At 38.4% G+C, this 22,693-nt stretch overlaps 2 protein-coding genes across 2 annotated transcripts in view; both read right to left on the bottom strand.

The window, feature by feature from the left end:
- Positions 1-240: 240 nt before the first annotated feature.
- On the bottom strand, positions 241-14,780 carry LOC103509524 (uncharacterized protein PB18E9.04c-like). The gene is made up of 9 exons (XM_026823829.1): positions 14,588-14,780; positions 14,240-14,313; positions 13,707-13,813; positions 9,842-9,950; positions 9,384-9,485; positions 8,961-9,030; positions 6,446-6,541; positions 6,018-6,320; positions 241-420 (listed from the first exon to the last, which is right to left on the bottom strand). The coding sequence occupies exons 1-9, from the start codon at positions 14,649-14,651 to the stop codon at positions 350-352; spliced, it is 996 nt and encodes a 331-aa protein (XP_026679630.1). The 5' UTR covers positions 14,652-14,780; the 3' UTR covers positions 241-349.
- Positions 14,781-17,155: 2,375 nt separating this feature from the next.
- LOC103509515 (DCN1-like protein 3) overlaps positions 17,156-22,693 on the bottom strand; it is a 9,437-nt gene continuing 3,899 nt past the window's right edge. The window contains exons 2-5 of the mRNA XM_026823712.1: positions 19,380-19,568; positions 18,102-18,363; positions 17,377-17,570; positions 17,156-17,199 (exon numbers count right to left, since the gene is read on the bottom strand). Coding sequence (XP_026679513.1) covers positions 17,156-17,199; positions 17,377-17,570; positions 18,102-18,363; positions 19,380-19,479 — 600 coding nt within the window. The 5' untranslated portion in view covers positions 19,480-19,568. The remainder of the gene's footprint in view (positions 17,200-17,376; positions 17,571-18,101; positions 18,364-19,379; positions 19,569-22,693) is intronic.

The following is a 22,693-nucleotide window of genomic DNA, read 5'->3' as shown; positions in this document are numbered from 1 at the left end:
CCTCTAGTAGTAGTGGTTGTACTGCGAGAAGCCTCAGTAGTTTCCGGTGTTTCTTCAGTATCATCAGATTCCATGGTGGTTTTGGATGTGGATGTGGTTGTGTTTGGTGAGCTTTTCGTAGTAGTGAGTGGTTTGACTGTGGTAGTTGTTTTCCTGGGGGCTTCGGTTGTCTCTGGGGTTTCAGGAGTGTCACCAGATTCTGTGGTTACTGTAGTTATTTTTGGCGTGGTAGACGGTTTATAAGTGGAAGTAATTGGTATTTGGGTTGGAGTAATTGGTTTGTTGGTAGTTGTTTTTCTGGGGGCTTCAGTTGTCTCTGGAGTTTCAGGAGTATCATCCGATTCTGTGGTTACTGTAGTTGTTTTTGACGTGGTAGGTGGTTTGTGAGTTGGAGTGATTGGTTTGTTGGTAGTTGTTTTCCTGGCTACTTTTTCTTCCACAATGATGTCCCTTGTGATTTTTACAAGTCCCACTCTTGAGTCTTTTGTAGACTGATGTCTAAAAACATGACAATATCTTCTGATTATTATAACAAGCATCAACTACCTACTTAGGATCTGACTCACTAGCTGATTAGTCCACTGTGGAAAGTATTAAATTATTTTTTCACAACTCACTCACTCCTTTATTTGGGGTGTAAAAGGGAAAAGACTCTTCACCTCTAAGGTCTAAAGGGAACTAAGGTCCATACTCAAAATAAAAGGAGGTTGTTGCAGCGGCTTCATCTGTAGCCAAAATGTGATGGCAGAAGAAGAGAAAGATATCTTTTCTATCTTCCATATATCAGGGTGATGGTCTCTAGCCACGTTTAGTTGGTTCATCTTGAACTCTAGTCAACCATTGAATGGTACTTAAGTATATTCTATTCTATCCCTACCAAAGGTCCATACTCAAAATAAAAGGAGGTTGTTGCAGCGGCTTCATCTGTAGCCAAAATGTGATGGCAGAAGAAGAGAAAGATATCTTTACTATCTTCCATATATCAGGGTGATGGTCTCTAGCCATGTTTATTTAGTTGGTTCATCTTGAACTCTAGTCAACCATTGAATGGCACTTAAGTATATTCTATTCTATCCCTACCAATCGGACATGTCAATTACTAGATTGATGTGGACAAGGTTTTCTACCTACCGTACAATCCGTACATGGTTACTTTGCAGTCTGGTCTTGATAACATCCAGAGGCTGGAGGAGAATAGTGGACACTGTCCCCGATATTGATCCAGACAACAGGGCATGCAATATTGGACTCTGTAAAATTAGAATTTGAGGTTGTGTTACATTGAAATGGGGGTAATTATGCAGAGGTCACATCCGTGGAAAAGAAAAGCTCCTTTTTTTATTTAACCTAACCCTAGGAGGAGAATAGTGGACACTGTCCCCGATATTGATCCAGACAACAGGGCATGCAATATTGGACTCTGTAAAATTAGAATTTGAGGTTGTATTACATTGAAATGGGGGGTAATTATGCAGAAGTCACCTCCGTGGAAAAGAAAAGCTCCTTTTCGTATTTAACCTAACCCTATAATAACACTAATCACTGCTCTAATTGTGAAAACGCCTTCTTGTGTTTAACCTAACCCTATAATAACACTGGTCACTGCTTGTTTGTGCCAGTTCCTATATATTCCACAGACATGACTTCTGCACAAGTACCTTAAGATCCTATGGGTAGTTACTAACTTAGATTGTGGTCTACCTGTTCCCAGAACAAACCTTATCTCTTTAGGATAAACTGCACCCCAGGTGGGAATCTAATCCACAACTTGGCATTTACAAGGTAGTAGTGCTTCCCTCCAAGCTAACTAGGCTGGCTTACCAAGATTTAGTAGGTAAATACTTACCAACTTGGAAGTTCTGGTTGTATCCATGCTAGGCAGAAACTCACATTGGCTCATCGGTAATTGTGAACCACTTCTGTATTTTGGATTTCAAACCCTGACTTCATTAGAAACACTTTTAAGGAATCATACCTCACCAAGTTTAAGATTTACGTTAATGAGCCTGTACCTACTGAACGGTTCAATAGGCTCTGTAAATGCTTCCCTTGAAGAACAAACACCTTTATCACCAATTTCTACAAATAACAGTGATAAGTTGATAACAATACTTTTTCTTATCACTTCTCATTATCTCATTATTTTCTGTTTCTGGAAGTTTTCAAAATTCAAATTTACGCGCTACTTGGTTTTGGTTTGTTTACATTTGAATTACAAGTAGCCAACTTCACCTACATGGGTACATGGCCACTTCCCCTCTTGTCCTACACCACTGATCACACTTTTAGGTTAGGGGAGAAATTAGCCCTTCTCGGCAATCTCGGCTCGGTACCTATCCGGTCACCGGTCAGTATACATAGTTTTCTAGCATCATGTCTGTTTTTCAGGTACCTACCTACCTAGTCAAGTGATTATTTCGCTGGGAAGGACGTGAGGTAAAAAGCAAAAAAGGTCTCATTCTGATCCTTGAATAAAGCGCAAGTTTTCCTGAAAGATGAAGACCTTTTTTTTAAGAGGTTTGACAGAGGGAACTGTAACTGCTTTGGTCTTATATCGTCCCGAAATCGAAGAGAGAACGAAGACATTTTGACAGAGGGAACTGTAACTGCTATGGTCTTATCGTCCCGAAATCGAAGAGAGAACGAAGACAGGATAGGAGAAAGCCAGCCGCTCCGAGAACGAACATTATCCCATCAGGATAAAATCCGCCCCGGGCGGGAATCGAACCCGCGGCCTAGCGCTTACAAGGCAGACGCACTACCAACTAAGCTAACTAGGCTGGCAGGTTGGTTTAGATTCTTGTGTTCCGACTTGTCTGTAAAGCTCGAGATTTGAGTAAGAATCATTTTCTTTGCAAAACTGAATTCTTTGAAGTAGGTACATCTCATGAATGAGTTAAGGTAAACCTTAAAACCTCTTCAAAGCCAGCGTAGTTAGACTGGCTTGAAAGGAAATTTGCTCCGTCGTTTTTTTCCCGAGATTTTCAGGAAGGACTATTTTAGTGAAACAAAAGACAGGATAGGAGAAAGCCAGCCGCTCCGAGAACGAACATTATCCCATCAGGATAAAATCCGCCCCGGGCGGGAATTGAACCCGCGCCCAGCGCTTACAAGGCAGACGCACTCCCAACTAAGCTAACTAGGCTGGCAGATGAAGACTTGTGCTCCAAAATTTCTTCGGACAAAAACCGCGTTTCGCAACGTAAAAATCGGAAATAACAAGGTAAATCTTTTTCGAGCTTGAAAAAGCACATCAAACCTGAACTTCGGAAATCGGAGATCATGTTTAGGTATTCGGATCAAAATTTTGTGCTCTGGCTCGTGGTTTTAACAAAAATAGTTTAGCAATTAAAATGAAAAAGTTGTGACCTAAATACTGACACAAGGTCAGCATTTTTTTAAAAGGTGGTTTTTTGGACATTTCTCGGGAACGAAGCCGAAGTTAGGAAAATGACCCACAGAACCTTGTTGGAAATGATGAGGTCTACTTAATTACCCTGTCAGTGTTTTTCTGTCGCACCCTGTATTGTAGGTAGGTAGTTATTTTTATACGTGACATCTGTTATCTCTAGGTTAGGTAGGTACCGGTAACCAATTTGCGAAATTTGCCTGTGAGCCTAGGTCTATCTACCTATAACTATAATATCAGTCATTTGAATTAGTAAATACAGGTGTTGTTGGCTTTCTAGGTGTGGTTGTTTTCTTTGAAGCCTCGGTTGTTTCTTCAGTTTCTGGAGTATCTCCAGATTCCAGGTGGTTTTTTGGACATTTCTCGGGAACGAAGCCGAAGTTAGGAAAATGACCCACAGAACCTTGTTGGAAATGATGAGGTCTACTTACCCTGAGCCGTTGTCAGTGTTTTTCTGTCGCAACCTGTATTGTAGGTAGTTATTTTTATACGTGGCATCTGTTATCTCTAGGTTAGGTAGGTAGGTACCGGTACCTCTATAACGGATTTGCGAAATTTGCCTGTGAGCCTAGGTCTATCTACCTATAACTAATATCAGTCATTTAAATTAGTAAATATAGTTAGGGGTAGGTACCACCTAACCTTTAGGGATCCATTGATACGTGGTCAAATTCTCAAATAAAATTCTTCGGCTGGGATTGAACCCATGCCCTCCTGTTTACCAGGCGAGCATCTTAACCGCCACGCCACCGAGACAGGTGTAAGATTAACTGAATTATTTTCATACATTTGGATCACACGACGCGGCGTAGCGCGACTTCGCGCTACTAAGAGTCGCGCGATAGGTATATTAGATAGTTTCCAATCCGCGACACTTAATAAAATACCTGAAAAGAAGACCAATATACCAAATCAAAGAAAGAAAAAACAGTGTATCAATTTGATCAAAAAACGGCAGGTAAACGGTAAACCCCAAACTACACTATATTCAAAAACCGTACGACAAAAACGTTGCACAACAGTAACACAACAGTGCCAACGGATGAAGAAACGGACCAACCGCTTGATGGATCATAAGTGTATGGATTTTCCGCTGTGGTAGTCATTACGCTGGTAACATCAGTAGATGGCCTAGTTTTTTTGTTCTCTTCAACATGCGAGGAACAAACCCCTGTACAAATCCTAACACTCCATAGTCCTGGAAATAAATAGAATAGAATATACCTTGTCCTTGTTTATCCTGCTGGGATAGGACTGAAAAGGCCCTTTACTCCCGCAGTCTAAACAAGCTCGTATACATATACTCTATAGTCCTGGAAATCATTTTGGTGTGGTTACGCTAGTTTTGTCAGGAGACCTTGAAGACGTGGATATCGTTGTTGGTACAGTTTTTGCAGTACTGGAAGGAACCTTTGTTGGCTGGCTGGTTGATGATATTGGCTTGTCGGTTGATGTTGTTGGCTTGTTGGTGGATGTCGTTGGCTTGCTGGTTGTAGTTGGCTTGCTCGTTGACGTTGTACTACTAGAAGCCTCAGTAGTTTCCGGTGTTTCTGGTGTGTCACTGTCGTTGGCTTGCTGGTTGTTGTTGGCTTGCTCGTTGACGTTGTACTACTAGAAGCCTCAGTAGTTTCCGGTGTTTCTGGTGTGTCACTAGATTCCGTCCATGCTGTAGTTGTTTTGGGTGAAGTTGTTGATTTATTGGTAGTAGAAGGTCTAGTAGTAGTGGTTGTACTCTTTCTGGGTGTGGTTGTTTTCTTTGAAGCCTCGGTTGTTTCTTCAGTTTCTGGTGTATCTCCAGATTCTGTAGTCTCGGTTGTACGTAGTAGTGGTTGTACTGCGAGAAGCCTCAGTAGTTTCCGGTGTTTCTTCAGTATCATCAGATTCCATGGTGGTTTTGGATGTGGTTGGTGAGCTTTTCGTAGTAGTGAGTGGTTTGACTGTGGTAGTTGTTTTCCTTGTAGTAGTGGTTGTACTGCGAGAAGCCTCAGTAGTTTCCGGTGTTTCTTCAGTATCATCAGATTCCATGGTGGTTTTGGATGTGGTTGTGGTTGGTGAGCTTTTCGTAGTAATGAGTGGTTTGACTGTGGTAGTTGTTTTCCTGGGGGCTTCAGTTTCTAGGTGTGGTTGTTTTCTTTGAAGCTTCGGTTGTTTCTTCAGTTTCTGGAGTATCTCCAGATTCTGTGGTCTCAATCGTTTCCTGAATACCTGGCGTTAGTCTTGGTTTCAAACTTTTACCCATGCCAGTTTCTTCAGTTTCTGGAGTATCTCCAGATTCTGTGGTCTCAGTCGTTTCCTGAATACCTGGCGTTAGTCTTGGTTTCAAACTTTTACTCATGCCTTTATTTCTGTAGTTATTGGTTTTTTCTGTTTTTTGTTTTCCTGGGGGCTTCAGTTGTCTCTGGGGTTTCAGGAGTGTCACCAGATTCTGTGGTTACTGTAGTTATTTTTGGCGTGGTAGACGGTTTGTAAGTGGAAGTAATTGGTATTTGGGTTGGAGTAATTGGTTTGTTGGTAGTTGTTTTTCTGGGGGCTTCAGTTGTCTCTGGCGTTTCAGGAGTATCATCCGATTCTGTGGTTACTGTAGTTGTTTTTGACGTTGTTGTTTTACTGGGGGCTTCAGTTGTCTCTGGAGTTTCAGGAGTATCATCCGATTCTGTGGTTACTGTAGTTGTTTTTGACGTGGTAGATGGTTTGTGAGTTGGAGTGATTGGTTTGTTGGTGGTTGTTCTCTTAGGGGCTTCAGTGGTCTCTGGCGTTTCAGGAGTATCATCAGATTCTGTGGTAACTGTAGTTGATTCTTCTGTTTCAAGTGTTTCTTCAGTGGTTGGCGTGGATTCCGAGGTAGTCTCAGTTACCTCTTGGGTATCTAATGTTTCCTCAGTTGTTTCAACAGATCTACTAGATCGATGACCTGTTGATTTTGTTGTTTCGCAAGTGTTTCTTCAGTGGTTGGCGTGGATTCCGAGGTAGTCTCAGTTACCTCTTGGGTATCTAATGTTTCCTCAGTTGTTTCAACAGACCTACTAGATCGATGACCTGTTGATTTTGTTGTTTCAAGAGTTTCGTCAGTTTCAGTCGTCTCTTCTGAAGACTCTGTTGTAGGTATGCTAGAAGTAGAAGTTCTAGTAGTACCTGTAAATGTAAAATGTAATACCATTTACTTTTCGTTTTCATAGGAGCTAGAAGCTCTTTGCAAATATTATTACAACCAACCTCTTTGCAGTAACGAATTTTGTGAGTCCTACAAGAAATGACCTCACGAGACTGAGTACCTACCTACACCCCAACATGGGGTAAAGAGACAAAATATTCAATTGAGGTGTCTCATGTGAGGTTTGAATTCGATTTCATGTGCAACCTGGGAAAGAAAAGATTAATGACATTTATAAATTAAACAAATCCATAATTTTGGATAGCATACGAGTATATTTTTCCCTGGTTTTTACAAAACTTCTTCGAGAGGGTCGAGTGGTTTCAATCCCAGACGAGGCATGAAATTTTACCTCTTTTTTAAGAGATGTTTTCGTACTTTATTTTGTATTTTTTCCCCCCTTAAAGCGCTTTAACTCTACGGACAGTAGGTCGTTCGCGCTATTTTTTATTTTACTTTACGTGTTCGGAATACCAAATTAAATTTAATTTCTCCAGTGTTCAGCCACATGTACGGAAAGAAAAGATTGTTCACAAGTTGGATCTAAATTTTCAAATTCATCCAACTTACACGCAGAAGGGCCAGATCCGTTGAGTTAGATGGGTGGTAGACAATTTGGACAATTGGCTCCGTCTGTTGGTCGACTTGAACTTCTAAGGGCGAAGGACCGGACGATATTCTGAAATAATAGATCAATCTTGGTTATAACTTTATTTCAACCTACTGACAGCCAAAGGTCTACAGCATCGTGTTAACTTTATGTTGCGTAAATTTATCGAGTATGAACTTTTTCAAGTCACCTTTAAATATCAACTCCATACCCGGTGAATTATAATCATGGGCATGATACACCCTAGGAATGTATCACACATAACAACATCATGGGGGGAAAAAGTTTATAATATCGACGTGTTTACGACACCCTCTTGGCCAGAGACAATTTTCCAGACCAAGTGCAGGCCGCTATTGTATCTTTTAATTGTAGGAAGGATTGAACAAAGGACAAGGGTAGGATTTGTATGATAAGGAGAAGGTTTATTGAAATAGAAATGTGAACAGAGAATTATGTACAGATAAAAAGATGTCTCAGAACTTGGAAGAGTTTTTCAGTTGATAAGTTGGTTGCTAGGTGACAATGTAACTGGGTGGTTTGTTGTTTTCAATACTGTGTGTAGCTATCAAAATATACCTCAGCCGCCTTCAGTTAACTTTTATTAAATAGTTTATTATTTTTTATGCCTCTACGCTTGCGCCTATGCCCATTGGGCATTGTCCAAGGTGCATTTCAACATGTAGATTGTATACTAGGTATTTAGGCCCGGTAACCATGTCCCCTGATTCGCCACGTACACGGTAGATAAAAAAAAAATCGTACCCTCTTTTCCGAGATAAAGTTATTTTTACGTAGATATCACGCTGCAAAATTTGCCCGCGAAAAAAAAATACGCAATTCAAAAAAATCCAACTTGGCAACACTGGCGTGTAACGTATTACATAGATATCGCGCTAACCATAATACCTATACAACTATTTCTCCCACGCTAATTTCAAGTTTCGAGCCCGAGCCGCCTATATGGCGGCCGATTTTTGGTCGAAAATATTCTATCTCAAAAAGTAACATTGACTTTGGTTGATATCTGGATGAGTGACTGTCCGATTTTTACCAAATTGTTAGTCTTGGACCTTGGACCATACCGAGAGAGCATATCAAATTTCATCCTCTACGACAAACCGTTCTTGAGATATTTTGTATACCACCTTTTCCCATTTAAACCTGTAATACGTACATACATACGTACGTAAATACGTACAGTTGGCTTTCTGGGTGTGGTTGTTTTCTTTGAAGCCTCGGTTGTTTCTTCAGTTTCTGGAGTATCTCCAGATTCTGTAGACTCGGTTGTAACTTTTTAGGGGGGGGGGTAATGGCTAAATTTGAGCTTAAAAAGGGGTATTTGTCTAAAAAAGGTTGGGAACCACTGCTCTACGGCAAACCGTTCTTGAGATATTTTGTATACCACCTTTTCCCATTTAAACCTGTAGTACGTACATACGTACAGACCATGGGCTAAAAATTACTTTTTTGACATCAGGGGATCTCAAAACGGATATTTCCAACCATTTCCCGATTTTGAAAATTTGTACCGATCAAAACGGGAGCTGATAACAATGATAAAGGATACCCACAGCCTTGATTCCTACGCGCATGGGTTAGCGATATGGTTTCTTCAGTTTCTGGAGTATCTCCAGATTCTGTGGTCTCAGTCGTTTCCTGAATACCTGGCGTTAGTCTTGGTTTCAAACTTTTACCCATGCCTTTATTTCTGTAGTTATTGGTTTTTTCTGTTTTCAAAACGGAGTGAAGCCATTTCCAAATTTTTACAATGTCTTCATTATTCTCACCGTGGCGAATTTGATTAGACATCAGTGATTTATGTTGATTTGCACAGAGCAGGAGGGCCATCGCGTTCGCCTAAAATGAAAATCAAAGGAAAAAAATGAATTACACACAGAAAATACAATGTGCTATGTGGGAATCACATCAGTGATTTATGTTGATTTGCACAGAGCAGGAGGGCCATCGCGTTCGCCTAAAATGAAAATCAAAGGAAAAAAATGAATTACACATAGAAAATACAATGTCCTATGTGGGAATCGTGGGAAGCATCAGTCAACAGATATGCCAAGATTTTCACGTATGTTTTACACAGGTGATTCCCGTTCCTCAAGAATACCCATGAACACAACAATTTTCTCTTTCAACATTTTCCAACGTTTTTTGAGATTTTGTTAAGGACAATATCAAAAGTCTCATGATTATTATACCTGTGTGTTGACATCCATGCAGGCGTGATAGTTGATGGATTTTTCGAATGCATCGGGAACAAATGGTTGAACATTTGGTTTGAATTCGATTTCATGTGCAACCTGGGAAAGAAAAGATTAATGACATTTATAAATTAAACAAATCCATAATTTTGGATAGCATATATTTTTCCCTGGTTTTAACAAAACTTCTTCGAGAGGTTCGAGTGGTTTCAATCCCAGACGAGGCATGATATTTTACCTCTTTTTTAAGAGATGTTTTCGTACTTTATTTTGTATTTTTTCCTCCTTAAAGCGCTTTAACTCTACGGACAGTAGGTCGTTCGCGCTATTTTTTATTTTACTTTACGTGTTCGGAATACCAAATTAAATTTAATTTCTCCAGTGTTCAGCCACATGTACGGAAAGAAAAGATTGTTCACAAGTTGGATCTAAATTTTCAAATTCATCCAACTTACACGCAGAAGGGCCAGATCCGTTGAGTTAGATGGGTGGTAGACAATTTGGACAATTGGCTCCGTCTGTTGGTCGACTTGAACTTCTAAGGGCGAAGGACCGGACGATATTCTGAAATAATAGATCAATCTTGGTTATAACTTTATTTCAACCTACTGACAGCCAAAGATCTACAGCATCGTGTTAACTTTATGTTGCGTAAATTTATCGAGTATGAACTTTTTCAAGTCACCTTTAAATGTCAACTCCATACCCGGTGAATTATAATCATGGGCATGATACACCCTAGGAATGTATCACACATAACAACATCATGGGGAAAAAAAGTTTATAATATCGACGTGTTTACGACACCCTCTTGGCCATAGACAATTTTCCAGACCACGTGCAGGCCGCTATTGTATCTTTTAATTGTAGGAAGGATTGAACAAAGGACAAGGGTAGGATTTGTATGATAAGGAGAAGGTTTATTGAAATAGAAATGTGAACAGAGAATTATGTACAGATAAAGAGATGTCTCAGAACTTGGAAGAGTTTTTCAGTTGATAATTTGGTTGCTAGGTGATAATGGAACTGGGTGGTTTGTTGTTTTCAATACTGTGTGTAGCTATCAAAATATACCTCAGCCGCCTTCAGTTAACTTTTATTAAATAGTTTATTATTTTTTATGCCTCTACGCTTGCGCCTATGCCCATTGGGCATTGTCCAAGGTGCATTTTAACATGTAGATTGTAGACCTATACTAGTTATTTAGGCCCGGTAACCATGTCCCCTGATTCGCCACGTACACGGTACGGTGTTGACCTAATCCATCATGTTGACATCGACAAAATTTGAATCAAATCCGAGATAAACAATACATTGACACTAGTATAGAAATCGAATTGACGTGTCCCTTAGGTACTTTGGGGTATTTTGGATGTGGGTACTTGGCACGTTTCCCTATAGACCTATATTGTGTCCCACACAGAGATGACAGTTTGGTGAAAGGGGAAAAGATGTTCGATTGTTCCTATATCGTTCAACGAGCCGGAGATAATGATTTTCAGCCGAAGATAAGATGCTATGGACTGCTGAAGTACCTAGAGGTCCAATTTTTTTTCGGCCTTATTTCGACATGTAAACAAACAAAGGAGCAGCCCGTTTCTCAACAGCGGAAATAATAATAAATCTGGCAACATATAGGTACTTGTAACGTACCCTGTCCCCATAGAAGGACTTATCCAAACCTGGTCGACCTATGTATATATCAAATTAAAGGTCTTTTTACCAGGAACACAAAACTGGTGGTGCAAATTTTGTCCAGAAAACCAAAAATCCAAAAAAACGCAAGAAAAAAAGAACTGGTTTTTGGGGGATTTTTCCACATTTTCTCATACAAATGAGCTCTGATCTTGAAATTTGTCGTGACGACCTATGAACTTAAAGCGAGAAAGTTTTAGATAACACTTCAGTCGTTATTTTAAGATCGGTTTTAGCGGCACCTATGTTAAGTTACGCCGAGCAAGGCCAATAAAGGGATGGGTGACTTAAAGGAATAAAGGGAGAACTTTTCCCTATAGACCTATATTGTGTCCCACACAGAGATGACAGTTTGGTGAAAGGGGAAAAGATGTTCGATTGTTCCTATATCGTTCAAGGAGCCGGAGATAATGAAAGAGCTATGGACTGCTGAAGTACCTAGAGGTCAATTTTTTTCGGCCTTATTTCGGCATGTAAACAAACAAAGGAGCAGCCCGTTTCTCAACAGCGGAAATAATAATAAATCTGGCAACATATAGGTAGGTACTCGTAACGTACCAAAAGGTGTGTCCACACATAGTCGAAAGGCCGTCGATCGACGAGGTGAATCTATTTTGTCAAGGCAGGGTACGGTTTCAGTCGTCATCGATCGATGGCCGGTCGACTATGAGAATAGGTACTTGTAACGTACCAAAAGGTGTGTCCACACATAGTCGAAAGGCCGTCGATCGACGAGGTGAATCTATATTGTCAAGGCAGGGTACGGTTTCAGTTGTCATCGATCGATGGCCGGTCGACTATGAGTGGACACACCTTTAAAACCAATTTTCCAGGCTTTTGATTTCTGCAAAATATGAAGGGGAAAAACAGACAGAAACTGTCATCCAGGCGCGAAAAAACAGACAATTGTCATCCCTGGACAAAAACAGTATAAAGTACTCACAACTTGTCACACGAAGGGATTTTTTGTTTTTTCGGTTCAAGTGGGTAGGTACTTGATTCGCGATAAGATGTAGGAAAATATGTTCAAGTCCCCCAGACAATTAGATATATCTAAGAATAATAATTATTGATTAGATGGACATATTTCTAATGAGTTCAACACACACATTTCAATAAAATGTACCTACAGAACGAATTACGAGTATTAAGCACGGTAGCGCTCCGCCCCGCCAAGCCAATAAACTTGGAAAACATTTAGGTATTTCCAGAGTGAGTTTAAAATTTTAAACTCGGCGATTACGTATTTATCTCTTTTGTTAATTCGACCAAGTTTGATGAAATTTAGCAAAAATGTTCAACATGCAAAAGACAATTTGCTCAAACGATTCGTCAGATCTTGGTTAAAACACAAATGAAATTTGCTCTTTACATTTTGGGAAACATCGGACTTTTGGGGGATGAAACATCCCTCAAGAAATCCTCTGAATAGACAACCACATTTTTCACCTAGTTATCAATTTTGATACCTAGATAAAGATTTGAGAGTTTCCTATATTTGTAGATGTATGTAGATTCGTACCTATGTATGTACCTATGATTCATCCAGATGAATATGGCAGCAAGGAGTCATCGACCCAAAATGAAAGAACCAATCAGAATGCGAGAACTCCTTGCATTGTTGCAATTAAGGTAAAGGTCTATTTTTATAAACTCTCTCTTTTAAAAAGCAGAGGTAGCTTCGATCTGTAACCTTTTTTTTGAGGGTCAAGTCCAAGAGGTTGAATTCTAGAACAGGTAAAGATGGTATCTATTTTTAATACTCGCATCGGGTACTTATTATGCAATTTGGTATGTTTGTGATCATTCATTATCATTACCTATCTGGATTTAGGAGACATCGTGTTGTTCTAATTTCAGTTTTTTAGTAATTAATTATTTTATTTCTATAGTTTTATTTTCAATCAACATAAACATTTATTTACCTATTTATCAAAAAAAAAAGTATCATTGTGGGAGGAAGCACTGTGCAATGTACCTTCCTCCTTTAAAGATATTCTACCGTGAACCTTTGACACGTTTGGCAACGTAGCCTACTTTTTAGATGAATCCTTGCTGCCATATTCAAATGGATGAACCAGTTATCAATTTTGATACCTAGATAAAGATTTGAGAGTTTCCTATATTTGTAGATGTATGTAGATTCGTACCTATGTATGTACCTAGGTTCCGATTGAATTGCACAGCTATAATGTTAATCTCTCTCATTATTTTGATCTATTATAAGGTCGAGATAGATGTTTGAGTTTAACACTGTGATAATGTGATATCCATAATAAAGATAATGGATTTGATGATTACTATTTTCAACAAAACACGAGTAGGTATATGATCTAAAGAAAATAGTCAAAAATCAGTAAGAATATTTCGAAAAATACTATAGTTATTGAACGAACGAAATAGTTTTAAGTATGTGTGCATGTTTTTCAACATAACTCCCAAAATATTTACCCGAAGATGAAACTTGCTTTTTTGCTTTTTTTTAAATCTAAAATAATATTTATCAAAAATATTACTTTAGATTCTTTAGAAGGTAATTCGCTGTTTCCAATTTGGGTAGGCCGAATTCTGTGAAGATTTTTGATTAGTACAAAAAAGAGGCGCCTACCAGTAAAAACAACTTACCTTTGAACACATGAGGCTAAAGTTAGCACATGGCGGTGGTCGACTATGAACGCCTCACAACTGAGAGACTCGGGTTCGTATCCCGGAGATGACGCTTGAACCACGGCCTGGAAAAAAAAAGAAAAAAGATCAGAATATTACATTTAAGTATAACAAAAAATCCATCAGTGTAGATGTTATTGTGAATGAACCACGGCCTGGAAAAAAAAAGAAAAAAGATCAGAATATTACATTTAAGTATAACAAAAAATCCATCAGTGTAGATGTTATTGTGGTGGATGATCACTAAACTGTAGTGTCGCGTCGGTTTTTAGAAACACATTTAGGATTAAACTTTAAACCAAGCCCAGAATCCCAGAAGAAACTGAAAAACAGAAAAGAAAGTTACATATTTCACACTTACGTGAAAAGGAAGCTTTTTGTAGTGTCGCGTCGGTTTTTAGAAACACATTTAGGATTAAACTTTAAACCAAGCCCAGAATCCCAGAAGAAACTGAAAAACAGAAAAAAAAAGTTACATATTTCACACTTACGTGAAAAGGAAGCTTTCCAAATTTGGACCGGCCATAACTGGACTTGAGTCGAGATCTGTGTAGAGGGGAGCCATCTGAAAACAAAATCAATTCTGCTCTTTAAAATAAAAATAGTTTAGGGTCCGGCAACTTTGATTCGTGAAAATTACAAAATAACTAAATAATTCAAGGAAACAAAACTCACAAAAGGGGGTAAAAATAATAAAAAATACGAAACAGATGGAGAAAAAAGGAAAAGTCAATATAAAAAAAAATATATAAAAAAGACCAAAATAAAAATCACAAAAAGAGAGAGAGAAAAAAAAAAAAAAATAAATAAAAATAAAGAAACCAACGGCTCGCACTTACCTATTAGAAAAATCGTCACTTGGAACACGAGAAAAACTGCCGGGACATCAAACCACAAGACCATAATGCTTCTTGGATTGTAAAAAAATATTTAATTCACATTCAATTATAACCCATTAGTCGATAGAATTTTTTTTTTTTATTGCACTTATAATTCGACAATTCGACCTAGACTAGGGCCACATTGAAGGTACTGTCGATATCGGTTTGATTAGCGGAAAATCAGAACGCGTTATAGATACCCTGGGACTCCGGGCTGTCCGAAGGAATCAGGTTCGATCCTATTGGGGTCCTACTTATGGGGGGACCACCTCTAAAAAAATATCTTTTTCTTCGCCTTTTCCCGTGTACAGACGGGGTCGGCGTTTTTCGTCAGCCTTAACTTAGGGTGATTGCTTTGGGCTGACATTTGGTTTTGGCTACAAATTTTACGAGTGGACGCCCTTCGCACTCAACCTTTGCTATTTCTTTAGCACGGGAAATTCAGGCTGGTATAATCCCTGATTAAAGTCCCCCGGCCAGACCAAGAAAGAAAAATTTATTATTATTAAAAACTATTAATAGTCAAAATCTGATACCTATGTCATTCTAAAGTTCTCCGAAAGACTTTACACTTCTTTAAGCTGGCTGATAATCTCACCTGAGACATTAGTTCAATGTACACAATCCTAGATTTAACGGGGAAATTCTACGTTTGGTTTTGGCTACAAATTTTACGAGTGGACGCCCTTCGCACTCAACCTTTGCTATTTCTTTAGCAAGGGAAATTCAGGCTGGTATAATCCCTGATTAAAAATTTATTATTATTAAAAACTATTAATAATCAAAACCTGATACCTATGTCATTCTAAAGTTCTCCGAAAAGACTTTACACTTCTTTAAGCTGGCTGATGATCTCACCTGAGACATTAGTTCAATGTACACAATCCTAGATTTAACGGGGAAATTCTACATTTACCTACTCGCTCTCCGGTCTTATCCCGTGACATATCCACACTCTGGGCGTACTTTACATTTCATTACAGATACAATAATTACAATACAAGTCCCTACAGTAGACTATGAGTGGATTTACCTCATTACGGTTTTATAATATCCTCCACCTCAAGTAGGTACGAAGCAAGCCTTACACGTTCAATATAGGTGATATTTTCACTTTCTATTACTCTACCTTTTAAAGCATGCGTAAAATATGTACGTATGTGTAAGGTGTCTATACACGTCAATGGAAAAGGAAACAGAATCTTGGAAACAGTTTGAGATATATCCGTTTTGAGGCTTCCAGAAGTTTTTGGGTCCGAAATGGAAAGGGAGATTTAGGGAATGGGGAGTGGGAAGTTGCTTTTTGCAATATATCAGTTGCGCTTACTTGGGTGATGTTTCAAAGTCATAGAGCAGGAAAAATGAGGACCAACGGAATTTTTCTTTTTCTCCTACGACTTCTAGATCCCAAGATAAATCGATTTAAAAAATACCGGTAAATCGTCAAGTTTGACGTCACGGCATACGCTCCCGTACACGATGACGTCATAATTCATGACTCCCGCTTCGTTTGTTTGCGCAAGCCTTTCTGCGTAGTTTGACGTGAAATCTGACGTCACAACTCTTTTGAACTTTTTCATTAGAACGGCAATTAAAAATTAAATTTTCGACCTTTGAAAGTTACTTTTTTGGAGTTTTTACCTCAGATTTGGATTTTTCACAACTTTGTACGTAGGAATCGACCTTTTATTAATAATATTTTCCCAATTGCAACTCCTCCATTTATAGGCCACTGGAGCCCGAATTCAGATCCCCTGACATTGTTTTAGTAAAATAATACTGTCCTCAGCTTTATGAAGACAACCAAGTACCGACCAGTAGCGGTACTACCAAGGTGAAAAGAGAACTTATAGAAAGGAGAGAAATGGTCAGAGACACTTGGTAATGCTGTACCTACTTTACAGGCACGCATGATTACTGTTATATCCACAAAAATTGCAGAGAGGCTTTGAGCTTCACCACAAATAGGTAATAATAAATAGATAAGTTTCGCAGGTTATATTTAGGATATCGTACGGAAGTGAGCGTATTAGGTACAAGGTAGAATAGGTAATAGATGTTATAGGTCAGGGGTTTCCAACTTCCATGTGTATGCGGGCCACATATGTACATAGGGGAGCACCCTCCCCCCCAACTTTTAGGTTGGGCTTGGATGGTGGTAATTGTAACCAAACAAACAAGATACCGGTAATTATGCAGAAGTCACGTCCATGGAAAAGAAAAGCTCTTTTTTGTACTTAACCTAACTCTATAATAACACTAATCACTGCTCTAATTATGAAAACTCCTTCTTGCATTTAACCTAACCCTATAATAACACTGGTCACTGCTTGTTTGTGCCAGTTCCTTTGGTAGCAATATTCCACGGACGTGACTTCTGCACAAGTACCAAGATATCTACCTAGTTACCAGTTATGTAATGCGGGTATGACAGAGGCCCATATGGGTATTTGGACTTTGGTACACAGGTTTTCCATGGGCTGGACTAAATTGGACATTATAAGGGGTACCCAAAGTATGAACTTGTTACAATATTCTGTTGAATGCAATACGTTTGCCATAGGAGGTACCTATCAAAGTTCAAAGGTCAAGAATGAGTTAAACATGCTTTGGTAACAATTTTTCCGTGAGCGCCTTGACCACTACACCACCGAGGTAGGTAATGTAGTAGTTGTTTCATTGCTAGGAACTAAAAACGGCGGTGAAACACTCATCTTTTTTTTTTCAATTAGACAAGCATGACTCACCTTTAATATTGTCTACATTCATCGCTTTTAATCCGCACACAAACTCTGCGCGTGTGAATTTGCACATCTGTTGCGCGTCCAATTTCCACGCAAACACCAGTATGCGGACATCATCCGGACTTAGCGCCAGATCTGCGCATAACTGTTCTATCCCATCCGCCAGAATAGCATCCTCCTCCGTACAGTCTTTATCTCTGGAATAGAATAGAAATTATAAAATAGAATAGTCGAACCTGTCTCTACATTCATCGCTTTTAATCCGCACACAAACTCTGCGCGTGTGAATTTGCACATCTGTTGCGCGTCCAATTTCCACGCAAACACCAATATGCGGACATCATCCGGACTTAGCGCCAGATCTGCGCATAACTGTTCTATCCCATCCGCTAGAATAGCATCCTCCTCCGTACAGTCTTTATCTCTGGAATAGAATAGAAATTATAAAATAGAATAGTCGAACCTGTTTAATTGAGAATCCAAGGGAACAGCGCCAGTCTAGTTAGCTTGGTTGGCAGCGCATCTGCTTTGCAAGCACTAGGTCGCGGGTTTGATTCTAGCCCGGGGCGGATAAGACCTTAGCAGTTACAGTTCCTCAGACTAAGCTGGTCTACTTCCTGTTTAAAGTCCCCCAGCCAGACCAAGCTGGTCTACCCCCTGTTTAACGTCCCCCAGACAGCCAGATAGACAGTTCCCTCTATCAAACCTCTTAAAAAAAGGGAACCTACCTATAAGTTTCAAACAGCGCGACGATTTTGCTTTCGGAAACGCTCGGCGCGGTCGAGTGCGACCCGTTGTCATTGTTTCGTTTGAGCATCGAGTGGCGAGTCGACCGCTGCATGCTGGCCAGACTGGAGGATTGGGACTTGAGATAGTTCCTGCCTGTGCCGTTACTCATCGAGACAGCGCTCTTGTCGAACGTGCCGTCGGCGAGGTGGTTCTTGTCGTCGTCTAGGTGCGTGTCCTGACGATTCACTTCGGTGGGAAGATCTGAAAATGGGAGAGTGGCAGAGTGGGGAAGTTCGTAAAGAATGAAAATGAGTCTCTTACTTTTTTTTTTCTTTTTTTCTTTTCAACATTTACTTCTCTTTATTTCATATAATATAGATGGGTACTTACATGACAATTTTTGAAACATATGTATTATTAGAGAAATAAGGAGACGTTACCCCCTGTCTAAGCCTCAATACATAATGTATTGAGGTTGTGTCGACTAAGGGGGAATCATCAGGCTAAAAAAATAGTTGTAAAAAAAGAACAGATGAACATGAAGATCTAAGCAGTATATTATTGTCATACTTTTTTTTATATATATATAACAAAGGAGATATGATTTAACTTCAACACCCTGACTGCCATCGTCCTGACGATTCACTTCGGTGGGAAGATCTGAAAATGGGAGAGTGGCAGAGTGGGGAAGTTCGTAAAGAATGAAAATGAGTCTCTTAAGTCTTTTTTACTTTCTTTTTTATTTCATATAATATAGATGGGTACATGACAATTTTTGAAACATATGTATTATTAGAGAAATAAGGAGACGTTACCCTCTGTCTAAACCTCAATACATAATGTACCGATCTATGTCACCCCTCTATCTATCTATCTATAATGATCTATAATGTATTGAGGTTGTGTCAACTAAGGGGGAATCATCAGCCTAAAAAAAAAATAGTTGTAAAAAAAGAACAGATGAACATAAAGATCTAAGCAGTATAATTATTAATGTCATACTTTTTTTTTATATATAAGTACCAAGGAGATATGATTTTTTAATTTCAACACCCTGACTGCCATCTGCCCAAACTTAGTCCATGGTGTTTACCCACAGAAACCCATGTATTAAAAATTAAAATATCTCCCTTAACTTAAGAGGCAGACTCTTTAATTGTTGGAATTTATTCATCAAAAACTAGCAAAATTTCACTCAGAGGCCCACCCTGGCTGTTAAAGAGACCAAGTATTGTAAAATAACCATTAATAATGGTAGGTATAAAAAAACCACTTACCAGCTTCTTGTTTCTCAACGTGGTTTTCTACAAAGCTGTTGCTATCAGATGGCAGTTGCTCAGTGGTACGTACATGGAAGCATGATAAACACTTGCCCATTGGAGAACAGTCAGCCTAAACACGGTGACGTGGTCACGTGACATAGATCGGTAGTCATTCAGACAACTTGATAGAATCTTCAATGGAACCTGAAAAAGAATCAAGTAATAACATTATTTAACTCATATTTCAATTGTTATTGTGTTGACTCAGCACCAAAATGGAAAGTACAAGTGTGAGTTGTATTCAATAGTCAGTTGAATATTCAGGGAATGGGCAATGCTCATTTGGGCATTTGCTTCCCATACTAAAGTCCTGAGTTTAGTCTTGAAGTTGGGGAAGAGAGTGAAAAAAAGCCACAAATTCAGACACACCTTTCTGTTGATATGAAGAATTGCAAGGTCAAATTCAGAGTTGTGTGGAAATGTTCATGAGAAAATCAAGTAAGTAAGTACTTCAGAACAATGGATTTGATTTGTGATCTTGGCCATTACATAGAGGCAAAATAAACACAAATGCAAGGTAGGTTTAGGTTGGTGCACAAAAAACCTTCACTATCACAGTAGTTTACAAATATTTACCTGTCTAGGTGCTACTATTTTAGAGCTACTTTGTGTTACACAGCACTTCTATTCAAGGCCTACCTACTGTTATTGTCAACATAGATAACCCGATGACAGTTTAGGTACAAAGGTCAAACAATGGCATAAAATCTTGACAAAAATAATAATCTTATAATCAATAGATACATATTGTGCATGGTTGGTATGTGGATAGGAGACTACCTACATTATTGAAGACTGTTACCTACATTATTGAAGACTCTAACTTTGTGACCCTCTTTCTACTTCACAAACTTTAGATGGCTGACTGTCTTAGAGATACTGCTGGCTATTGGGGTGCACTCTGCCTCATGAGGACTTGGTTTGAAAGCTTAGTACTTAGAAGCAGTGTTTTACACTCAATTCAGACACTGTTAGTTAACCTCTGACCATGCAAGGAGACTACACCCAAACAGTCTCCACACCCAGAAGTTAGAAAACTTCAACACCCAGGAGTTAGCAGATTGTAGACCCAAAGGTAAGGAATTGGCAGCTTAAGGTTAAAAACATAGTCAAGTAGAAAGCTAAGAGCATAGAGCTTTACCCTGTCAGGTCTATGCATTTTGAATTTGTTGCTTCTCTCAACCTTTTTTTTTTTTTTTTTTTTGACAGAGGGAACTGTACTTGATTGCTAAGGTCTTACCATCCCAAAATCAAAGAAAGGGAAGACAGGATAGGAGGAAAACCAGCTGTTCAAAGAACGAACATTATCCCATCAGGATAAAATCCACCTCGGGCAGGAATCAAACCCATGGCCTAGCACTTACAAGGCAGACACACCACCAACCAAGCTAACTAGGCTGGCTCAACCTGCTTGATGTTCCAAGTGCTTTGCTCTCTACTCCACTCTGTTTTAAGGCCAAGTCAGAAAATAGGGTAATTATGCAGAAGTCACATCTGTGGAAGAGAAAAGCTCCTTTTTGTATTCCAACCAAGCTAACTAGGCTGGCTCAACCTGCTTGATGTTCCAAGTGCTTTGCTCTCTACTCCACTCTGTTTTAAGGCCAAGTCAGAAAGAAAGTAGAGTAATTATGCAGAAGTCACATCCGTGGAAGAGAAAAGCTCCTTTTTGTATTTAACCTAACCCTATAATAACACTAATCACTGCTCTAATTGTGAAAACTCCTTGTGTTTAACCTAACCCTATAATAACACTGGTCACTGCTTGTTTGTGCCAGTTCCTTTGGTAGCAATATTCCACGGACGAGACTTCTGCACAAGTACCAAAAATAGAAATAAAGGGAGTAATAATTAAGTGGTAGAGCAAACAGTTAGCCTACCTACCTATGTACATCCAACTGCAAAAGTACACATAGTGGATTTATATACCTTGTATGTTCTTATTAGGAATTTCTCAAAGATTTTTAGGTTGGGCTTGGATGGTGGTAATTGTAACCAAACAAACAAGATACCGGTAATTATGCAGAAGTCATGTCCATGGAAAAGAAAAGCTCCTTTTTGTATATTTAACCTAACCCTAAAAATAACACTAATCACTGCTCTAATTATGAAAATATAATAATAAAAATACTCCAAGCTCAGAAAATAATAATAATAATAATAATAATAATAATAATAATAATAATAATAAATAAAAAAAATTGTCCTCAAATGTCAATATTTAAAATTCTAGACATCAATTTAAAATAGTGATCTCAATTTTCAATGGCTTCGGAAAGAAAAGCGGCGCCAAATTTTTTTTGTGGCAGTTTTCCCCCTTCAAAAGAGGATTTTTGGGCATTTTTCTTTAAAAGAGATTTTTTTTGTAAATTTTCCTTTCAAAAAACTTTCACAAGAAATTACGGTTAATAATTAAAATTCTAGACACCAATAAAATAAAACTTTTACTTTTAAATCTCATATTATTCTTAAAGGTTCTATATTATTCTTATAGAACCTTTAAGCAGAAACTTTTACTTTTAAAAAAATTGTTTGCATAATTTATGCTACGCATTATAAGGCAATCAATTTAAGAATAATATAGAACCTTTAAGAATAATATTCTTAATTGTATCACTTATATTATAATTGTATCACTCACCTCGTATGTACTTTATTACAAAATATTTTTCATCACTTTTCGGACAGTGTACAATGGCCTACCATTGAATCTTTCTACTTCTAAAATACATACAACTTTCAGTCGGTCAATCAGTCTTCAATCAATTGATCTCACTTCACTAGTAAATTAGTAATACAAAAGTCAGTCAATACTGATCAAAAAACAAGAACAGGATCTAATAATGAGCTTCAAACAGCCCAAATAATGGACTATAGACCTGGATCATATAGAACAAAATCTAATATGTACTCGCAGAAACTTTTACTTTTAAAAAAATTGTTTGCATAATTTATGCTACGCATTATAAGGCAATCAATTTAAGAATAATATAGAACCTTTAAGAATAATATTCTTAATTGTATCACTTATATTATAATTGTATCACTCACCTACTTACATAATAATTGTATCACTCACCTCGTATGTACTTTATTACAAAATATTTTTCATCACTTTTCGGACAGTGTACAATGGCCTACCATTGAATCTTTCTACTTCTAAAATACATACAACTTTCAGTCGGTCAATCAGTCTTCAATCAATTGATCTCACTTCACTAGTAAATTAGTAATACAAAAGTCAGTCAATACTGATCAAAAAAAAAAAAAAA

This window comes from Diaphorina citri, unplaced genomic scaffold, assembly GCF_000475195.1.
Source record: "Diaphorina citri unplaced genomic scaffold, Diaci psyllid genome assembly version 1.1 scaffold23, whole genome shotgun sequence".
Classification (NCBI taxonomy): domain Eukaryota; kingdom Metazoa; phylum Arthropoda; class Insecta; order Hemiptera; family Psyllidae; genus Diaphorina; species Diaphorina citri.
The sequence above is the reverse complement of the archived record's forward strand: the minus strand, read 5'-3'. Positions and strand labels throughout refer to the sequence as shown.